The 19,894-nt window shown below is 35.9% G+C and overlaps 1 protein-coding gene across 2 annotated transcripts; it reads left to right on the top strand.

Moving 5' to 3' along the window:
* Nucleotides 1-5,861: 5,861 nt before the first annotated feature.
* LOC131433837 (sorting nexin-32) lies at nucleotides 5,862-9,429 on the top strand. 2 transcript variants are annotated; one of them, XM_058600445.1, is made up of 7 exons: nucleotides 5,862-6,135; nucleotides 6,232-6,423; nucleotides 6,502-7,239; nucleotides 7,314-7,496; nucleotides 7,643-7,660; nucleotides 7,957-8,066; nucleotides 8,143-9,429. In XM_058600445.1, the coding sequence occupies exons 1-7, from the start codon at nucleotides 6,130-6,132 to the stop codon at nucleotides 8,234-8,236; spliced, it is 1,341 nt and encodes a 446-aa protein (XP_058456428.1). In that variant the 5' UTR covers nucleotides 5,862-6,129; the 3' UTR covers nucleotides 8,237-9,429. The 2 variants fall into 2 exon arrangements, with proteins under 2 accessions (XP_058456428.1, XP_058456431.1); XM_058600448.1 differs by lacking the exon at nucleotides 7,643-7,660.
* Nucleotides 9,430-19,894: the final 10,465 nt, after the last annotated feature.

Raw genomic sequence — 19,894 nt, 5'->3', positions numbered from 1 at the left:
TACATCACAATGCAATATAATACACTTATAATTGTGTATTAAAAAAATGTATTACAATACTATATAAAACAATACCAAACATTGTACCATAATATAGTATAATATAGTACAATGTAATATAATATAATACCACAAAATATGACGTAATATAATATGATACAATTTAATAATATATGTGTAAAGTGAAATGTTTAGTATGGAAATGAAAATGTAGCTGATAATGATAAAGATTATAATAATGGTAACAATAGTAATAATAATAATAATAATCATAAAAATAATACTTATAGAAACAATAGAAATACTATTAATAATATTATTAATAATATTAATAGTAATAAAAATAATAATAATAATAATAATAATAATAATAATAATAATAATACTAATAATAATAATAATAATAATACTTAAATACTACAAAATAATATAATATAACATAATATAGTATAATATATTTTAATTTAATATAATATAATACAATGTCATACAATATAATATATTATAAATCAATATATAAAATAACAGTTAATGTAGAGTGTCAGTTATGCTCTTCTATCTTCGCAATACTGCAGGAAGTAGAATATTTCTCTTCTAATAACAATAATAATATCCACATCTATAAAAATAACATATGTTATTATTATTGATGACAAATTAATAATAATAACAATAAATATAATAATGAAAATAATAATAAAAAACAACATAATTTAGTACAATGAATTATATAATAAATAATAGCATGAATAAAATGATATGTTGCGATATGCTATGATATTATATTACTTCAATTTATATGTCATTTCTCATCCTCTCATTCTGCCATCAACGCATTCCATCGACCAATTGTCACCACAGATACACGTGTAGGCATGAAACAGGAACCAGTGAGCACCAAGCTCACCTTGTGACGACCTTGATATTTAGTTAAAATTTACTTTAAAAATGATAACTTATAAGGAAAACAAATTTATATTTTGCGCAGAGGTACGTAGTACTACTCATAATAAAGCCTATAATATAATATAATATAATACAACATAATGCAATACAATATAACATAATATAATAGAATACAATATAATATAATAAAATATAATATAATATAATACAATATAATATGATATAATGCAATGCAGTATAATACTATACAACATAGTATATAATAACATAAAATAGTGTAAGACGATAATATGTGAAATAATATGCTATGATACAATATAACAGTTAATGTCGCAGTGTAAGTTACGCTCTTCTAATAATAATAATAATAATAATAATAATAATAATAATAATAATAATAAAAACAATAATAATAATAATAATAATAACAATAATAATAAAAATAATAATAATAATAATAATAATAATAATACATGATGTAATAAACAACAGAATTATATGTTGTAATATACTATGATAAACACTGCACTTTAGGATGGGCTTCAACCTGCAAGCCGTTTCGCACCCTCTCATTCTGCTACTAACGCAGAAGGCGATAGCACCCAGTCGACGCCGTTCTATTGACCAAATGTCATCATAGACGCTCGGGGAGGCATGAGATAGGGACTTGTGAGGACTTAGTTATCTCACCATTTGACGACCTGCTCTGGAAGTACCATATATAATGACGAAAAACTCAAAAGTGGAACTTACTTCGACATCTCATGGAATGTTCAATCGATTGTCACACGCTAAGATTGAAATTCGATATGTTTTGCAGTTTCGGCATTACAGGGTAATGAGTGATTAAAATCTCAATATGCCGTTTAAAACGACGATAATTAAAATAATGTCATGATAACTAAAACACCTGAGAATATCCATGCAAAAACACATGCGTATTGATAAAAAAAATGTATCATCTCACTGCTAGGTGGATTAATCACGTTTTTGTTCAGAAAACGATAAATCGATGATTCAATATTTCCCTTATGATCAGACTCGATTCGATATGAGCTGCCACATAACGCTACCATGCGGAAATGGCAATTTTCACGAACAATTATTAGCGAAAACAATAGAAGAAATGGTGTGATTATAATCCATTCTAGCATTAGTTCTCGTTTCATTCATTTTACGTTGATTTCAACTCTATCGATGAATGTAAATCTTATGGAGCTATAGCTGTATTTGAGTTAGTCATGCGTCCTTCCTCATAATAATTTTGCGCCACTTTTCAAAAATTATAAACCTCAGTCATTTATTGTACCAGTTTGTAACAAGTGAACATTTATTAGTAGTTTATTGTACCAGTTCATAAAAAGTGACAAAATAATATATTTTGTATATTCGACGAACTAATAATTACCAAACCGATCGGTCGACTATTCATAAATTCAGTATACATGAGAAGCAATGAGTGTAATATTTATATTTAACAAGGTGTGATGGGTCACAATATATTGCTTCTATATCTGATAGGAAAAACTATAATATCTTCCATAGAAGATAGAACTACTCTAAATGTGGATTAGAATAATCCAGTTTGGCTGACGCGAAAGAAAACTGTTGAATTCACTCATTTATTGCAGTACGTGATTGAAACATTATTATTAAATATTCACCTGCAATTTTTCGTTATTACAGCACATTACCCAGGTAACATTTTTAATATTAATAAATACTTGTAGCTGTCTTTAATGCTACATAATAAATCTTCCATTGAAACTTTAAACTCCACGAAAGCCTACTGAAAACCTCTATTAAAGCATGTTCCTGCCAAGTGGACCATTCTTCATAAGGTTTATAGAGCAAAGTGAAGAATAAGCATAAACCTGCATTATAGCTCCAAATTCAATAAAATCAATAAGCTTTACGATCAACATTAAATTTATTCGGATGGAATGAATTCCGCAATGAATAAACTGTCGTTTTGATAATATTTTTCTTGATTATGTGTGTGTCATGTCTGCTTTGCATGAAATCAGTAAGAATATATTGGTTTTATTTGCAAGTGTGAGGCTTTTTCCGAACGTAAAAACTTTATGCGCTTCTATTTTTATCGTGAATGTATGGATAGAAATAAGAATTATAATTAATCGCCTTGAAATAAATGCGGTTTTGCGAAAATTTCCACGATTTATTCTCTGAGATTCATCGTCACTTTAGTATAAAACTATTTCGTGACGTTAAAATTAGTCATACGTTCTGAAAATGAATCATGAAAGTCCATAATATTTCCTTTTTTTTGCATTTCAAGTTTACTTGATGTCAATAAAGGCTACGGCGAAGAACATCATAATAGCGGCCATGAAATTTTCTTTAATGAAAATTACACCTAACCTAAGAAGCAATAAATCAAATAGCCCACAACAAGAGTGTCATAAATGCACTTTAGAGCCCTCCAATTTGCTCTGAATGAAACTGTCATACAATGAACACGTACACACACACAAAACTAGATTTATGAAAGAATTTAACTGACAATAATGTGTTTATCGTTGAATCAAACACATATTATAACAAATTAGGTCACCACACACAATTTTTTTATATAAAATTTGAACTATACCGGTTGTCATTTTTAATATTGCTGGTGAAAGTCATAAGGCGAATCTTATGATGCATTAAAAATCATTTTGCTGATATTTATAGATTCGTTTCTCGTATTTATGACTCACTTTTGCTTTGAATCGCGAAATAGAGCGATGCTTCCCAAACGTAGTGTCTTAGATGTTTAGCTGCAAAATGAGCCACTGCTAACTATTAATAAACATTTTAATCATATGTATATGAATGTATGTTGCTCTATCCGTTTAAATTCAAGCGTAGAAATATTTTTAATAAGTAGGTGAAATAAAATTAATAATCGAAACAAAATTGACTGAACTGTAAGTGTTCCAATCCTAACCATTTTTCTGTACGTTTAGGTCCTTAAGATTCTAATTTGTACCCTTATATAGAAAACAAAGATGTGTTCCGCATAAAAAATTAACAAAGATTTTGACTATAGTTGTGTACAATATTATTGTCAATACAAGGAGTACTGATTATACTTTTGATCGTTTAGTTGAAATGGATTTTCGAAAATATTGTCATAGAAGCCGTTTAATATGTGCAAAGCGAAGCTTTGGTATTACATTCCTGTAGTGGAATTTGACCTTTTGTTTCAACAGACTTCGCAGCCGATTCAGAGTGTACAGAATCATTGCATGGCTGGTGCTACGATTCTACTGACACTACGAATCCTTCCAGGTCTGGGCTCGAACATAAGACAACTGGTTTGTGAGACCAGTGGCCTATGCATTGAACCGCCAACCCGGGATATGTGCAATGAACTTTTTTCTCAATGTTTCAATATTCAGTTGCTATATTTAAAGCTCTAAATGCAAGATTTTCCTCGAAGAATGCGGACACAAAGTGCCAAGCCAAGTAGATTAATGGTATTGACCAGTGCAGAAAAACTTCATTCAATTCAATTGAAACTGAATGTGGCACACATTGACGCAGTAAACTTCACACTCTTGACGCACACAACGTTCGCTGACCTACCAACGGGCAGCATTCAGTTCTTCACTCGTTTCACTTCCAATCGAAGCTCAGTTTCACCACCGTCAGTTGATCTCTTGAAGTAACAAAATAACTCTTTCAATAGTGTGAGAGCGGCCTTCAAATGAGGTTCATCGAATTGATTCAAGATAATAGATTAAAGTCAAATTAGATAGCTGAAATATCATTTACACAATATACATAAATTAATAGTTTCCTCCTTCAGTTTTTATTTTCACTTTACTCCATTTATAATTTTATTGATTCGAACTTGCTCACTGCCAACAGCGAAGACAATGAAGCAGCTAGACTACTTGGCACTTGAAACTGAGCAAGCAAAACTTCAAATGACTAGGTACGATTATTCAACTGACGATGAATTCTGGAACTTTAATTGGAAATGGCAGCAAAAGTCAAATAAATTAGTAGGAATATGCTGACGGTCAGTGGCCATATATTTCATTTTCATCTTATATTATTCGATTGAAAATGAAATTTTACCGCACTTATATTGACAATAATATTGTACTTTTCACTGGCGGCTAACAAAGATTGCGACGCGACAAAATGCTGCAAAAATAGCGAACCTTTAATTCGTATCGATTCAATCTCTTCAAGATCACAAACCAGAACAATATTTTTTTTTTAAATTGGCCGTTAAATGACAATGTTTTTATAACCAGAATAATTATACAATGATACTTTGTATTAATCGACGCATTTGTCATCAAAACCTCGTGCTCCACTCGAAACATTATCAATATTGACTACTTTGGAATTCAGTTGACAGATACATACTTGTTGATGCTTTTAGTGAACAAACAAATAATTCTTCTCACTAGAGAATTAAAAATCCTTAAAAATCTGTAATTACCTTCAATCCACCGCTCTAATGCTTGATATAAAAATGTTGTAAAATTTCGAACAACAGAAATCGAAAGGGTTATAGCTACTGTCCAGCTCCAGAGATGCCAGGTGAAACTTTCAAGTTTGCATTGTTAAGTGTTAAATTTTTTAAGTATGACGAGAAAAAACAAACAAGAGCCCAACGCAATTTAAAAGTCTTTAAATTTGACGATTGTACATAAAAGCTTCAAAAACTTGTAAAAAGTCTGCTAACAAAAGAAATCGGCATCTGCAATCCGCAACCTGGCACCTGTGATTCAGACACTTATTTTTTCGCTATTCTGCGGAGATTCCGTCGCATTCTTTCCCCCTGTGAAATCCACAATATAAGGGCCGCTTATCACATTTTTATCAATACGTATTTACGATTTAATCGTTTTGTAGCAATGAACTGCCCCTCGGCGTATCGGAATTTAGATGACATTCGAGTTGATAATGACAGCAACACAGAATCCACAAATCACGTCAAACATCGAAAGAAAAAGAAGCAACCAACTAATCAAAAAGTCCACAATCGAGAATAGTGATATTTTTTGGGCAAATCAACCGAGAAGTTTGATGACGAAGGCGTTTTTTATCCGCCGTTCTGTTAGCTGCAGCGCAACTTAATAGAAAGTGTCCCAAATTTTAGTTAGAGAGTGCGTCCATTCGGGAGTGGTCCAGAGTTGTGCGAAAGTGACTGGTCGTCCGGAGAAGTATAGCGAAACCAGCAACAACTGCTCCAGTAAAATGATGGTGCGTTTGGCCGATAAACACAAAGAAACCTACTGATAAGAAGTGTTAATTGTTTTTTTTTCTTTCCTTTCGCTGATCACTCGCAATATGCAACAGGACGGTACGATTGAGGAGAATGGAAACGGAACTCCGATGGCGAGGAGTCCACTAATGGCAAATCAGGATATGCTGCCAGCGGCACAGAAGGTCGCTCCCTATTCGGAGGGTGGTCAACCGCAGGCGGCAGCTCAGCAACAGGGAAACAATAATAAGGCCGATGGTGCGACACTCTCTCCTAACTCGTTGCTAGTGAGTCATCCAATTATAGGCGTGAAGTGCTTCTGGGAGCTTATTCACGTTTCGTTTGTTTTTGCTTTCATTCGCTAGGTGGATATTTCGGATGCGTTGAGTGAAAAGGAACGGGTGAAGTTTACCGTCCATACGAGAACCAACCTGCCAGGATTCGCCAAATCGGACTTTTTGGTTGTCCGGCAGCATGAGGAGTTCGTCTGGTTGCACGATCGGTTCGAAGAGAACGAAGAGTACGCTGGATATATCATTCCACCGTGTCCTCCGCGGCCAGATTTCGATGCATCACGGGAAAAACTACAGCGACTGGGGGAAGGCGAAGGCAATATGACCAAGGAAGAGTTCAAGAAGATGAAACAGGAATTGGAGGCAGAATATCTGGCCACGTTTAAAAAGACGGTGGCAATGCATGAGGTGTTTCTAACCCGGCTGGCGTCGCATCCCGTGTTCCGGGATGATGCCCATCTGAAAGTTTTCCTAGAGTTTGATCAGGATCTGTGTGCTAAACTGAAACGGAAAATCGATGTATTCGGTGGGTTGATGAGGAGCCTGGGAAAGACGACGGATGAGATTTTCCTGGGGGCAACGGTGAAGGACGTGAATGACTTTTTCGAGCACGAACTGCAGTTTCTGGGTGAATACCATGCGCATCTGAAGGAGGCATCGCTGAGGACGGAAAAGATGACCAACAAGCACAAGGAGGTGGCCGATTCACACATCCGCATCTCGTCGGCACTGACGGCGCTTTCAACGGCCGAACATGGCAACATGGAAAAGTTTCTGGCCAAGACGGCGGATTTTTTCGAAAAGATTAGAGTGAGTGGAAGGATTGTTGCTTTATTTTTTTTTTGTTTGCGTTTTGAATATTTGCTCTTTTTCCTTCTCTTCAGAACATGGAAGGTCGAGTAGCAAGCGATCAGGATCTGAAACTAGGTGACACTTTACGGTACTACCAGCGGGATAGCGATGCAGCCAAAGCTCTGCTGGTTCGACGATTGCGTTGTCTGGCCGCGTACGAAGCTGCCAACCGAAATCTGGAGAAGGCGCGTTCCAAAAATAAGGACATTCATGCGGTGAGTATTTGCGGTAGAATTTTTTGTTGCCTAACAGCAAGCAAGCAAGCAAAAACACCTACCATTGTTTGATTCTACAACCGGCCACTTCATCAACAGCCACTATAAAATCGTTTAATTTCTCATCTGTTCGTCCATGTCTGTAGCCATTGGAGGTGCAAGAGGTACTGACTGATCAATTGTTGCGATAACCCTAGAATTATTCTATCGTAGCGGATCAGATTGTTGCATGGTCCTGCAGATTTTAAGCCTTGTGTTTGATGTTACTGTGTGTTTTTCATTTGCTCCTATTTGTTTTGTATCTTTTCCCGGACGTTCCACACGTTGACTGATGATAGATCAGCGACGTGGACGAATCTTGTTCAAAATAGAGTAGAGCGTAGATCTTCGACGCTTTTGGCAAAATCCATCATGACAAAAAAAAAGTATCTCACGTGGTTTCATATTTTGTATCCTACAGGCGGAAACGGCGCAGACGCAAGCTTGCGAAAAGTTCGAATCGATGTCCGCACGGGGCAAGGAAGAACTGATCAGTTTTAAAAAGCGCCGAGTAGCTGCCTTCAAGAAGAGGTTAGTATCAAAACTGTCGGTACGGACTTGGAACTAAATTTGCTAATCAAAAATTCCACCCCTCTACTATGCGTAGCTTAATCGAACTGGCCGAGCTGGAGATGAAGCATGCCAAATCACAGTACGAATTCCTGCGTCAGTCGTTACTTTCGCTACAGGAGACTGCCTAGGCAGGCGTGAGCACTCCGATCACGGACGACAACATCAAATAGGAAGAGAATTGGACTGTCCGTTGTTGGAACGGAGATCCGACCAGAAACCAGATGATCCAGTTCCAAACTGGACTTTTTTTGCGTCACCTCGGCTGGCGGTCGCCAGACGAGCCAGACTTTTATCTCTGCTGTGTAAAGTTAGGACAACGGCGACTGTTTTGTTCGGGGTGTGTGTGAAAATAGAAGAAATTCCATTTTGCTTTGTAAATCAAAAACCTTATTTTTATAACTATTTAATCAAACATTCTAGTTTTCGTTGACTTATTGCCTTTGTTAGTTATTATATTTCCAGTTATGAACTTTCAACACGGAAGAAACTCACGATAAAGGAACATATTTTTTTCGAATTCGAATTTGCATTAACCTAATTGATAAGAATATTTTATACCGGAGAGAAGAAGCAAACTATTTTTAATGACTTTATTCCCCGGGTCGATCTATTACAGCGAGGAGATTTGTATGCGAAGCATTCTTTCGATTCGTTCTTCGTTGTTGTCGTGGCAACGCAGATAACAGAATATGCATTACATGTTTTGAACCAACAATAAGAAGTAAACCGAGGTAACAATAGGAAGGAACGTATAGATTTGTTTACGATCGTAATCCTTATTATTACTATTAACATATTTAAATTGAAACGGAAATGATAAAATACTATGTGTAGATTACGAGGATGAATTTGAGCTTGTTTACAATAACCTAAACCAATAAATTTTAATCTCAAAATGATTTGTAAACCAAGGAAACGAACATGTGGTCTAGACTTAGACGGAGACGTCGGTTGTATATTTATCGACTAGACCGCCTTCATGTTGAAATTGGGGCAATAAAAAAAGGACCAAATCTTATCCTCAATGCAGGATAAACAGAATTCAATGTTTATTCCTTTACGGCATAGATTCGTTATGTTTCTATTCGCCTATGCGTAAGCTATATTCACCACTTAGATCCTTGATCGAGTGGTGAGAAGAGAATCGCTCTCTATTTCCACTCTTCGCTTAATTTTGGATTCTCCTTTTGCTTTGGTAAATTTTGAGTAAATCTCACGCACACATCTATTTTGTTATTCGGAAAACTCTCAAATGAGAGGAAAATGTATAGATTAAAGAACTAACATAGACATAAGAAAAATGTAAACTAATCAAAAATTTGTAAATAAATCAGTTGTATTTTAGACACCAAATTGGACGGATAGTCCAGCAGTTTTTTATTTCTTGAAAGAAATCATTTTTTCATGGTGTCCTCCAGAGAGGAACAACTCAACAGTAATAGATTCTCACAAAATTGATGAGAATCTTAAAAGAATAGCTATCCAAGCTATCAAGTTTTTAATCCGACGGACGGTCGGCAATCTAAAATTTCCAACGGATAGTTGGAAAATTACCGGCTAAATAAGGCTGGTGCAAACCAAACCGGCAACGGAGCTGGTGAACCGACGGACTGTCAGAAGTTTTTAATCCGACGGACGGTCGGCAATCTATAATCTCCAACGGATAGTTGGAAAATTACCGGCTCAACAAGGCTGGTGAACAACCGGCGCAGACGCTGGTGATCGAATCCGACGGACTGTGCGCAACCTAAACTCTCCAACGGACAGTTGGAAAATTACCGGCTCAACAAGGCTGGTGAACAACCGGCGCAGACGCTGGTGATCGAATCCGACGGACTGTCGGCAACCTAAACTCTCCAACGGACAGTTGGAAAATTACCGGCTCAACAAGGCTGGTGAACAACCGGCACAGACGCTGGTGATCGAATCCGACGGACTGTCGGCAACCTAAACTATCCAACGGACAGTTGGAAAATTACCGGCTCAACACGGCTGGTAAACAACCGGCACAGACGCTGGTGATCGAATCCGACGGACTGTCGGCAACCTAAACTCTCCAACGGACAGTTGGAAAATTACCGGCTCAACAAGGCTGGTGATCAACCGGCACAGACGCTGGTGATTGAATCCGACGGACTGTCGGCAACCTAAACTCTCCAACGGACAGTTGGAAAATTACCGGCTCAACAAGGCTGGTGCAAACCCAACCGGCAGCGGAGCGGAAATTTTAAGGCAAGTAAATGGATACTTTTTTATATAAGAAAAACGAAAATGGTCACTGTCCACTTTGCGACAAACCAGATAATGATGATGCAATGGTGTGTTGTGATGAGTGCGATCGTTGGTTACACCAACGATGCGTAAAACTCGAGAATTTACCAAAAAAACGAGACTATTGGAGTTGTCCAAAATGTTCTCATTTGTATAAAAAATTGAAAGCCCTAGAGTTGGAAGGCTCCAAGGGAATGGTAGAAGCGCAAAGAGAAGCAATTTGCACTTCTACCAATGAAATGATAACGGCCCAGAAAGAGGTCATTAAATTTACAACGAATGAAATGTTCAAAGCACAACGAAATGTAATTTCGGAGATGCTTAGTTCATTTAAAAATGAATTCATTCTACCGGGTCCATCTGGTGTGAGTGATTCAAACAGAGGAGTGGATTCCTCTGAAAAATTAATAAAAATCATAGCGAGACAATCTATGATGGAACTACCATACTTTGATGGGTCATATTAAGTATGGCCTAAATTTAAAACCACCTTTGAAGAAACTACAAAGGCAGGTGAGTTTTCGGATCTAGAAAATCTTTCTAGACTCCAAAAACATTTAAAAGGGGATGCCCTAAAATTAGTTGATCCTTTGTTGTTAGATCAACGAAACGTTCCAAAAATAATGGAAGTTTTAAAACAACAATTTGGTAGTGTTCGCCAAATTTATGAAGGGTTACTGAAAGACGTGCTTACAATTAAAAGTCCGACTTTCGACATCCCCAAAACAATGATCGAATTTATTACAGCAGTCGAAAACCTAGTAATAAATATTAAAGCTTTAAATCAAATTGATTATCTTAAGGATCAAAGATTGATCAAAGATTTATCAGCCAAACTTCCTACCAATCTTCATCAACAATGGTTGAAGCATGAAATTGATAGGGAGGAAGATGATTCTGTCTATAGTCCACCCAGCTTAGAAATATTCTGTAATTGGCTGATTCCACATAAAAGGCTTGCGACGATGTTGCAATCTGAAAAAAGAGAAAAAACAATAAACCCCAAAACTTAAGAACGTGTATTCGCTCAATTAGATGGTAAATTTAACAACAAACAAAAAAGATATAAATGTTTTACTTGTGATCTAAATCACAAAACTACGGAATGTTCGGTCTTTAAGAAGATGAGCGTTAAAGATCGAAAGGAAATTTTATCAAAAAATAAAATTTGTTTCGGTTGCTGCAATTTTTCCAATCACTTTAAGAAAGATTGTAAATTTACTCGGCAATGCAATATCGGAAATTGTAAACAGAATCATCACCCCGCATTGCATGAAAATTTTAAACAAATTTCGAACAGGGATAATAATGCTCCAGATATCAATAATCAGATTAATCATCATAATAAAATAGATAATGGAGTTTATTATCAAATAATTCCAGTTACGTTAAGTAACGGAAAATCAAGAACTAAAATTCTTGCATTTTTTGATTTGGGATCATCTATAAGTTTACTATTGAATGAAGTCAAAAACGATATTAATTTGGCGGGTAAAAAAAGGCCATTGTCCCTTACTTGGACAAATGGTGAAATACAAGAGGATGAAGAAAGTGAAGAGGTCTCGGTGCGTATAACCGGATCTAGCAATCGATCCTACATGTTAAGAAATGTACGGACAATAGAGAAGATGTGTTTACCGTCTCAATCGATTAATATTGCAGACTTAAAGAAACGGTATCCTTATTTATCCGACTTGGAGTTGGAAGGATATAAAGATGGCAAACCAAAATTACTAATTGGTTTACCTCATGCCTACATGATTCAGAGTTTTGAATCTAAATCTGGCAGATTTAACGAACCTATTGCCAACAAAACAAGACTAGGGTGGGTATTGTATGGAAGAAAAACAGGCGAACCAAGTAATACCCATACCGTAGCCATGCATCAAGAATTGAATAAAGAGGAAACCTCTATAGCGAAAATGATGCATAATTATTTTTCTATTGAAGATATGGGGGTAAAATTTACAAATAAACCTCTTGTATCGAAACATGAAGAAAGAGCACTAAGTATTATGGAAAATACTTTAAGATATGAAAATGGCCAGTATGAGATTGGGCTTTTATGGAAGGAAGATGAAGTAGAATTTCCAGAAAATTATAACGCTGCAGTAAGCAGACTAAAAATACAAGAAAGAAAAATGAAAAATAATCCTTCGATGCGAGTTTGGTACACAAACAAGTTTAGGGAATATGAATCAAAGGGTTATATTCAAAGGTTAACTCCGGCAGAAATAAGAAATGATTCTAAGAGGATAAATTACATACCTCACTTTTCTGTAATAAATGCAAATAAACAACCTCCAAAACTCAGATTGGTGTTTGATGCTGCGGCCAAGGTAAATGACATCTCTCTAAATTCAAAACTCCTTTCAGGTCCAGATATGAATGCGAGTCTGATCGGAGTTTTGATTCGGTTTAGAGAAAACGAATTCGCGATATCGGGTGACATTCAAGAAATGTTTCACCAAGTAAAAATAAGAAAGGAAGACCAAAGGTCACAAAGACTTGTTTTCCGGGAATCCGAGAATCAGGATATTGATATATATGAAATGAAGGTTATGACTTTTGGGGCAACATGTTCTCCTGCATGTGCTCAATTTGTAAAAAATAAAAATGCTGTAAAATTTGAGCAACAGCACCCAATTGCCGTCAAAGCTATCATCGAAAATCATTACGTAGATGATTACTTAGACAGTTTTTCTTCTATGGTTGAAGCGAAGGATGTTATTTCAAATGTAATAAAAATACACTCTAACGCTCATTTTAATATACGGAACTTTGTTTCAAACTCATCAGAGTTATTAGCCTCTATTCCAAACACACACGTTTCACCGGCAAAGGAAATTTCACTGGGAGATGATAATCAACTTTATGAAAAAGTACTTGGAGTGTTTTGGGATACTTAGATGGATACTATTCATTATAAAACTAAGATAGAAGAATTACCAGTACAGCCAACCAAAAGAGAGGTACTATCCATCACGATGAGCGTGTACGATCCATTGGGTCTGATATCAAATGTTACTATAGAAGGAAGAATATTGATGCAGGAATTATGGAAACAAGGAATTGATTGGGATGAAAAAATTCCCGAACAATTATGTAAAAAATGGCTTGACTGGAAAACACGCCTAGAAGCACTAAAGGATGTTAAGTTCCCTAGATGCTATTCCAAGGCAAAACACGTCAAGGCTCGTGAGATACATGTATTCACGGATGCGTCAGATAAAGCATATGCATCTGTGGTTTATTTAAGAACAACGTGTGAGGACTTCATAGATGTATGCCTGATTGCAGCAAAGGCAAGAGTCGCACCTACAAAAATGATCTCGATTCCACGCCTGGAGCTACAAGCTGCTGTTCTCGGTACGAGATTGGCACAAACGATAATTAAAGAGTTAAGACTTCCTATAGACAATGTGACTTATTGGACGGACTCTACAACGGTACTGGCTTGGATTCAATCCGAAGCCAGAATATACAAACAGTTTGTAGGGCTAAGAATTAGCGAAATATTAGACAGTACAACCGTGTCCCAGTGGCGATGGGTTGATACAAAAAATAACCCGGCTGATGAAGCAACTAAATTCATAAGGTTCAATTCTAAATGGAAGGATGGACCGATATATCTGAAAAGCGATGAATTATCTTGGCCTAAATCGAATATAAGATTAACTACCACCGAAGAACTGAAACCTATACAAACATTACAAAGGGTTGAAATACCTAAATTTAGGAACATCAACATCGACTGGTGTTCAGACTGGAAAAGATTGAAAAGGTCAATTTGTTTAGCATTGAATTATTTAGATCGGCTCTATTCAAAAATAAAGGTTGAGCCACACACAAATTGTTTATCAAAGAAGAAATTTGATGAAGCAGAAATACTTCTTATAAGAAAGGCACAATGGGAGTCGTTTCCATCAGAAATGTCTAAATTGTATCTAAATCTTCAAATAAGTGAAAAAAGCTCACTTAAAAATCTAACGCCATTTATGGATGATAATGGCATTATGCGATGTAAAGGACGTATAGGAAATGCGGAAGCATGTTCATATACGGCAAAGCACCCCGCAATATTACCGAAAAAACATCACGTTACGAATCTGATTCTTAAATTCTATCATGAAAAGTTCTTTCACCTAAAGATGGATGCCGCCATTGCTTCGGTACGACAAAAATTTTGGGTAATAGACGTTAGAGCCTCCATGAAGCGGATAAAAAAGTCATGTCAGCTATGTAAGAATCTATCTGCTCAGCCCCAACCTCCTATGATGGCTGCTTTACCCAGCTACAGAATGATACCTAATTTGAAACCATTTACTTATACTGGTGTGGACTATTTTGGTCCACTTCATGTATCCATTGGTAGAAGACAAGAAAAACGCTGGGAAGTGTTATTTACTTGTCTGAACACACGTGCTGTGTATTTGGATTTGGCAAACTCACTTAGTACCGATGAATTTATGATATATCTCAAAAATATGCAATGTAGAAGAGGCAAAATAACCTATATGTTTAGTGATAACGGAACGAATTTTATTGGGGCGAACAATGATCTTAAAAGAATAAAACAAAGATTAGCAGGCGATGGAATTGAATGGCACTTCAATCCTCCATCCGCACCTCATTTCGGAGGAGTATGGGAAAGGATGGTAAAGGAGGTGAAAAGTATATTGAAATTTGTTCAACATACTCTACCTGAAAATGTGCTCAGAGGGTTATTTGCTGAAATTGAATTTATTATAAACAGTCGTCCATTAACTCACATACCGTTAGAAACGGAAGATGACGAAGTGTTAACTCCACATCACTTTTTGTTAGGATGCGCTGGAGATGCGGAGCCTGCTATAAATGATATTTCAAATTCAGAAGGTCTCCGACAACATTGGAAAAGGTCGCAACAATTAGCTAAACTGTACTGGGATCGCTGGTTGAAGGAATATGTGCCCTCTTTGACTAAGAGACAAAAATGGTTAAATTCCGTGACGCCGATTAAAGTAGGCGACTTAGTTATTTTCCCGAATGAGGAAAAAAGAGGAAAATGGATCAAAGGCCTGGTTCTCGCTGTCAGGCCAGGCAAAGATGGAATTATAAGATCTGTAAAGATTAAAACAGAGAAAGGTGATTTAATAAGACCAGTTATTAAATTAACCGTTTTAGACGTTAAAAGGACCAGTAGTGCGGATGAACAAGAGTCATCCGCCAAAACTCAAATTAGCGAGTCCTCAAATACAGTGAATTACATTAATCAGGATGTCAAACCCAAACGTATTATATACGATGAAAATAAATTAAAAAATAATTCAAAGAAACCAACTTTAGAAATACAAAGCAGTACAGGGTTTACTTCATTGAATAACTTATGTTTGAATATACTATTATTATTACTGCTCATTTGCCAAGCATTTGGAGCAGTTTCGAATGGGTTCATTGCATACGATTGCACCAACGCTGAAGTAAACTTAACATCTTATTCGCTATTAGATGTAGCCTCATGTCTACCAACTAGCAAAAATTTATCAACACAGGAAGTTCCAATTCAAGTCCTTCAAAGAAATTCGAAAGGCACAACGCAAGTATTTCAGTGTAAGGTCATAATTAAAAGATCAATTCGTCATTGTGGCATGCACTCGCATACCTCTGATTATGAACACGGGTATGCCTATATAGTAAAGGAATTTACTCCGGATGAGTGCAGAAGAGCTCATTTATTGAATTCCTTAAATCTTGCACATGATTATAACTTGAGAGAATTAAAACGAAATGGAACTACACGGGGAGAAGCTCTTATTATAGGAAATGTAAAAGGTAGCACTTGCGATGGAGGAACTTATAGAACACCGTTTTATACGTGGACTAATGCATTAGTTTACTATGAATACGAAATAACATTGCGCGACTATATGGCAACAATTGATATTGAAAATAATGAAATAAAATTGCGAAATGGATTAGTGTGTATTTATACCCATGGAAAATGTTTAGATTCTGAAGATGGGTATTTAACTTGGGATATAAATCTGAAGGAAAGGTGCGAAGATACAGAGTTTGAGGTAATATATGAAGGTATAGTTAATAAAACTTTAGATAATAATGCACATAAAGTTGGAGGAAAATTTAACGCTATATATACAACTATTTCAAATACGCATTTATTTTCAATAAAAACAAGAGATGTGACGAAAATTTGCGGATATACTGGTTACAAAACAGATCATCCTCGCATTCTGATATTAGAGGAAGCTGAATTCAGGTCTCCTTTTAAGCGTAAACCGACAAGTAAGAATTATGATATTTTTACATATTTTAATTCAAAAATCACGTTGGTGGAAAATTATATTGGTCAAAAACTGGACGATGTTTATGGAACCATTATGACTGAAATGTGTAAAATTGATAAAGCCATGATGGAAACAAAGCTAACTCTAGCAAGATTGAATCCCACAGAATTTGTTAATAGTATTGTAAAGCAGCCTGGGTACACAGCAGTTGTAGCTGGAGAAGTGCTTCACATACTGGAATGTAAACCGGTTTATGTAACCTATCGAACATCTGAGAGATGCTACCAAGAGATACCAGTCAATTATAATAATGCAACGATGTTTTTGACTCCAGTAACTCGTATATTGCAAAAAAGAGGTACTGAAATTGATTGCACCCCTATACTCCCAGCAAAATTCAGATTTGGAAATCGATGGTACACTACAGACGGACGTCTTAGAGAGACCACATCACCCAACAAATTAACCACTGACATAATAACTACGTGGTCATACACCCCACTTCCGAGTTTAATGGAGAGTGGCGTTTATGATTCAGACAGCATTGATAAAATGCGAAATATGATTTATGAGCAAGGAGATAGGAGAATAGCCTCAACCATTTTACATAAAGTCTTATCGGGACAACACCCAAATTATCAGGGATTCAGTTTCGATGCATTAGTATCAGAAAAGATAATCGAAAATGTTTTAAATAAATATTGGAAAAAGTTCATTTCATGGTCAAATTGGATAGGAAATGTAACATCAACATTCATAGGAATTTATATGATTGGACGAATAATAAAATTTGTTTTCGACACTATTATGCACGGAAAAATATTATATGACATCTACGGTCTTGGATGGCAATTATTAGCGTCGTTTTGGGATTCATTGACGACATTTCTATCTCATAGAAATGCTATAAAAAAACAACGAAAAGAGGTGAACGATGATCTTTCGAATTCAGCCAGAGAGATAAAAAATCTTGAAATTGAAACTAACGAGCTTAGACAGCCACCAGCTCATTACTACCCTAGAATTATTGTGGATGAAAGATCAAATTAACCGACTTAATTTCCAAGGAAATTTTTTCACGGGGTCCGGAGGTCCTATTTTGTTTGTAAATCTACATAGTTGATTTACGGGGTCCGGTGTAGATTACGAGGATGAATTTGAGCTTGTTTACAATAACCTAAACCAATAAATTTTAATCTCAAAATGATTTGTAAACCAAGGAAACGAACATGTGGTCTAGACTTAGACGGAGACGTCGGTTGTATATTTATCGACTAGACCGCCTTCATGTTGAAATTGGGGCAATAAAAAAAGGACCAAATCTTATCCTCAATGCAGGATAAACAGAATTCAATGTTTATTCCTTTACGGCATAGATTCGTTATGTTTCTATTCGCCTATGCGTAAGCTATATTCACCACTTAGATCCTTGATCGAGTGGTGAGAAGAGAATCGCTCTCTATTTCCACTCTTCGCTTAATTTTGGATTCTCCTTTTGCTTTGGTAAATTTTGAGTAAATCTCACGCACACATCTATTTTGTTATTCGGAAAACTCTCAAATGAGAGGAAAATGTATAGATTAAAGAACTAACATAGACATAAGAAAAATGTAAACTAATCAAAAATTTGTAAATAAATCAGTTGTATTTTAGACACCAAATTGGACGGATAGTCCAGCAGTTTTTTATTTCTTGAAAGAAATAATTTTTTCACTATGTGTATCACTGTGACAGGACGTGCACGTGAAGATTTTCATTCATCCGAAAGTATCACAGTATCTATTTGTTAAAATAATTTATCTGACGAATAGTAGTCTTAATGAATAACACGAGGTACAAACGGTCAATTTAAAAGGGATGGTTCACCAAATTCGAACAGGTGCTCAACTGGGAAAAGATCGAATACATGCGGTTATTGGTCCATGGAGTTCGAATGTAGTACGATGGAACCTAGGTTGTAGTAGACTAGTCGAGCGTAGAGATCGCTGAGAAGTACGGAAGATGTCAGGGAAGGTCTCGCATTGATGTTCCGATACTCCATGGATCACTCGATCCATGATCCTGTTGCATATTTTGCTACGAGAAACCGAGTTTAGTCTGTTTCTCCGTCTGTCTGTATCGCTTCTCGTTTGCTCTCGTCTGGTGTTGCAGCTTGCTCTCAACTAGGTTTTTTACCATCACTGCTAACCTCAATCAAATGAACACATTTTGACAGTTCAGCAGTACTGTTTGTAAACATAGATGCTTTTGTTTGTCTGTTGACAAATTGAATGAGACCATTTACGATCCATATCGCCTAAATAGATTTTTAAAACATTTGTTCACGATTCGATACGGTTTGTTTTTGAGATTTATTAAATAAAAGTCACTAGTTGCAAAGTGTAAAGATGATTGTTTGAGATGTGTTCTTCGATTTTTGTTTAAGCGTGTTTGTAAACAGTACCGCTGAACTTTCAAGAATGAATTCTTTTTCATTTGTGACGTCACGATTAGGTTTTTTACCGTCACTGCTAACCTCAATCGGATGGACACATTTTGACAGTTCAGCAGTATTGTTTGTAAACAGAAATTTCTTTTGTTTGTTTATTGACAAATTGGATCAGACCATTTACGGTCCATATCGCCTAAATAAAGTTTTAAAACATTTGTTCACTTTTGAATACGGTTCGTTTTTGATATTCATTAAATAAAAGTGACTAGTTGCAAAGTGTAAAGATGATTGTTTTAGATGTGCTCTTCGATTTTTGTTTATGCTTGTTTGTAAACAGTACCGCTGAACTGTCAAGTATGAATACTGGTTCATTTGTGTCGTCACGATAAAAAACCTAATAAAAATTAGGTTTTGCACAAATATGACATAACCTCACAAAAATGAACAGAATGAACTTTTTTTGACAGTCGACGTGTACTTGTTTACAGTTTAAAAGTTGATCAGAGATTCATCGTTTGAATGTAAAATTTGCAAGTCGCCTCACACTCAACAGATTCATACATATATCGCTCCTTGATGCTGGAAACACATACAGGGCAATCTTTTTAGTTATTTTCACTGTGGAATACGTTTTTAACAGGCAATATTTCGTCATTTTTTTTCAATTTTTAACTTGCAGTCACAAAACAAAACAAATACACGGCAACTGTCAAAGATGAACTTGATTCATCGGCAGTTCATTTGCGTCGTCATCGTGCAAAACCTTATTAGGTTTTGCACGAACATAACGTAACCTC

Source organism: Malaya genurostris, chromosome 1 (assembly GCF_030247185.1).
Source record: "Malaya genurostris strain Urasoe2022 chromosome 1, Malgen_1.1, whole genome shotgun sequence".
Lineage (NCBI taxonomy): Eukaryota > Metazoa > Arthropoda > Insecta > Diptera > Culicidae > Malaya > Malaya genurostris.
Note: the sequence above shows the minus strand (reverse complement) of the source record. Positions and strands in the feature narration are given on the sequence as shown.

Excerpts from the sequence above, each read along its gene's own strand:
- LOC131433837 (XM_058600445.1), top strand. Across the intron at positions 6,424-6,501 it reads TCTCTCCTAACTCGTTGCTA|GTGGATATTTCGGATGCGTT; the intron begins GTGAGTCATCCA and ends TTCATTCGCTAG. Across the intron at positions 7,240-7,313 it reads ATTTTTTCGAAAAGATTAGA|AACATGGAAGGTCGAGTAGC; the intron begins GTGAGTGGAAGG and ends CCTTCTCTTCAG.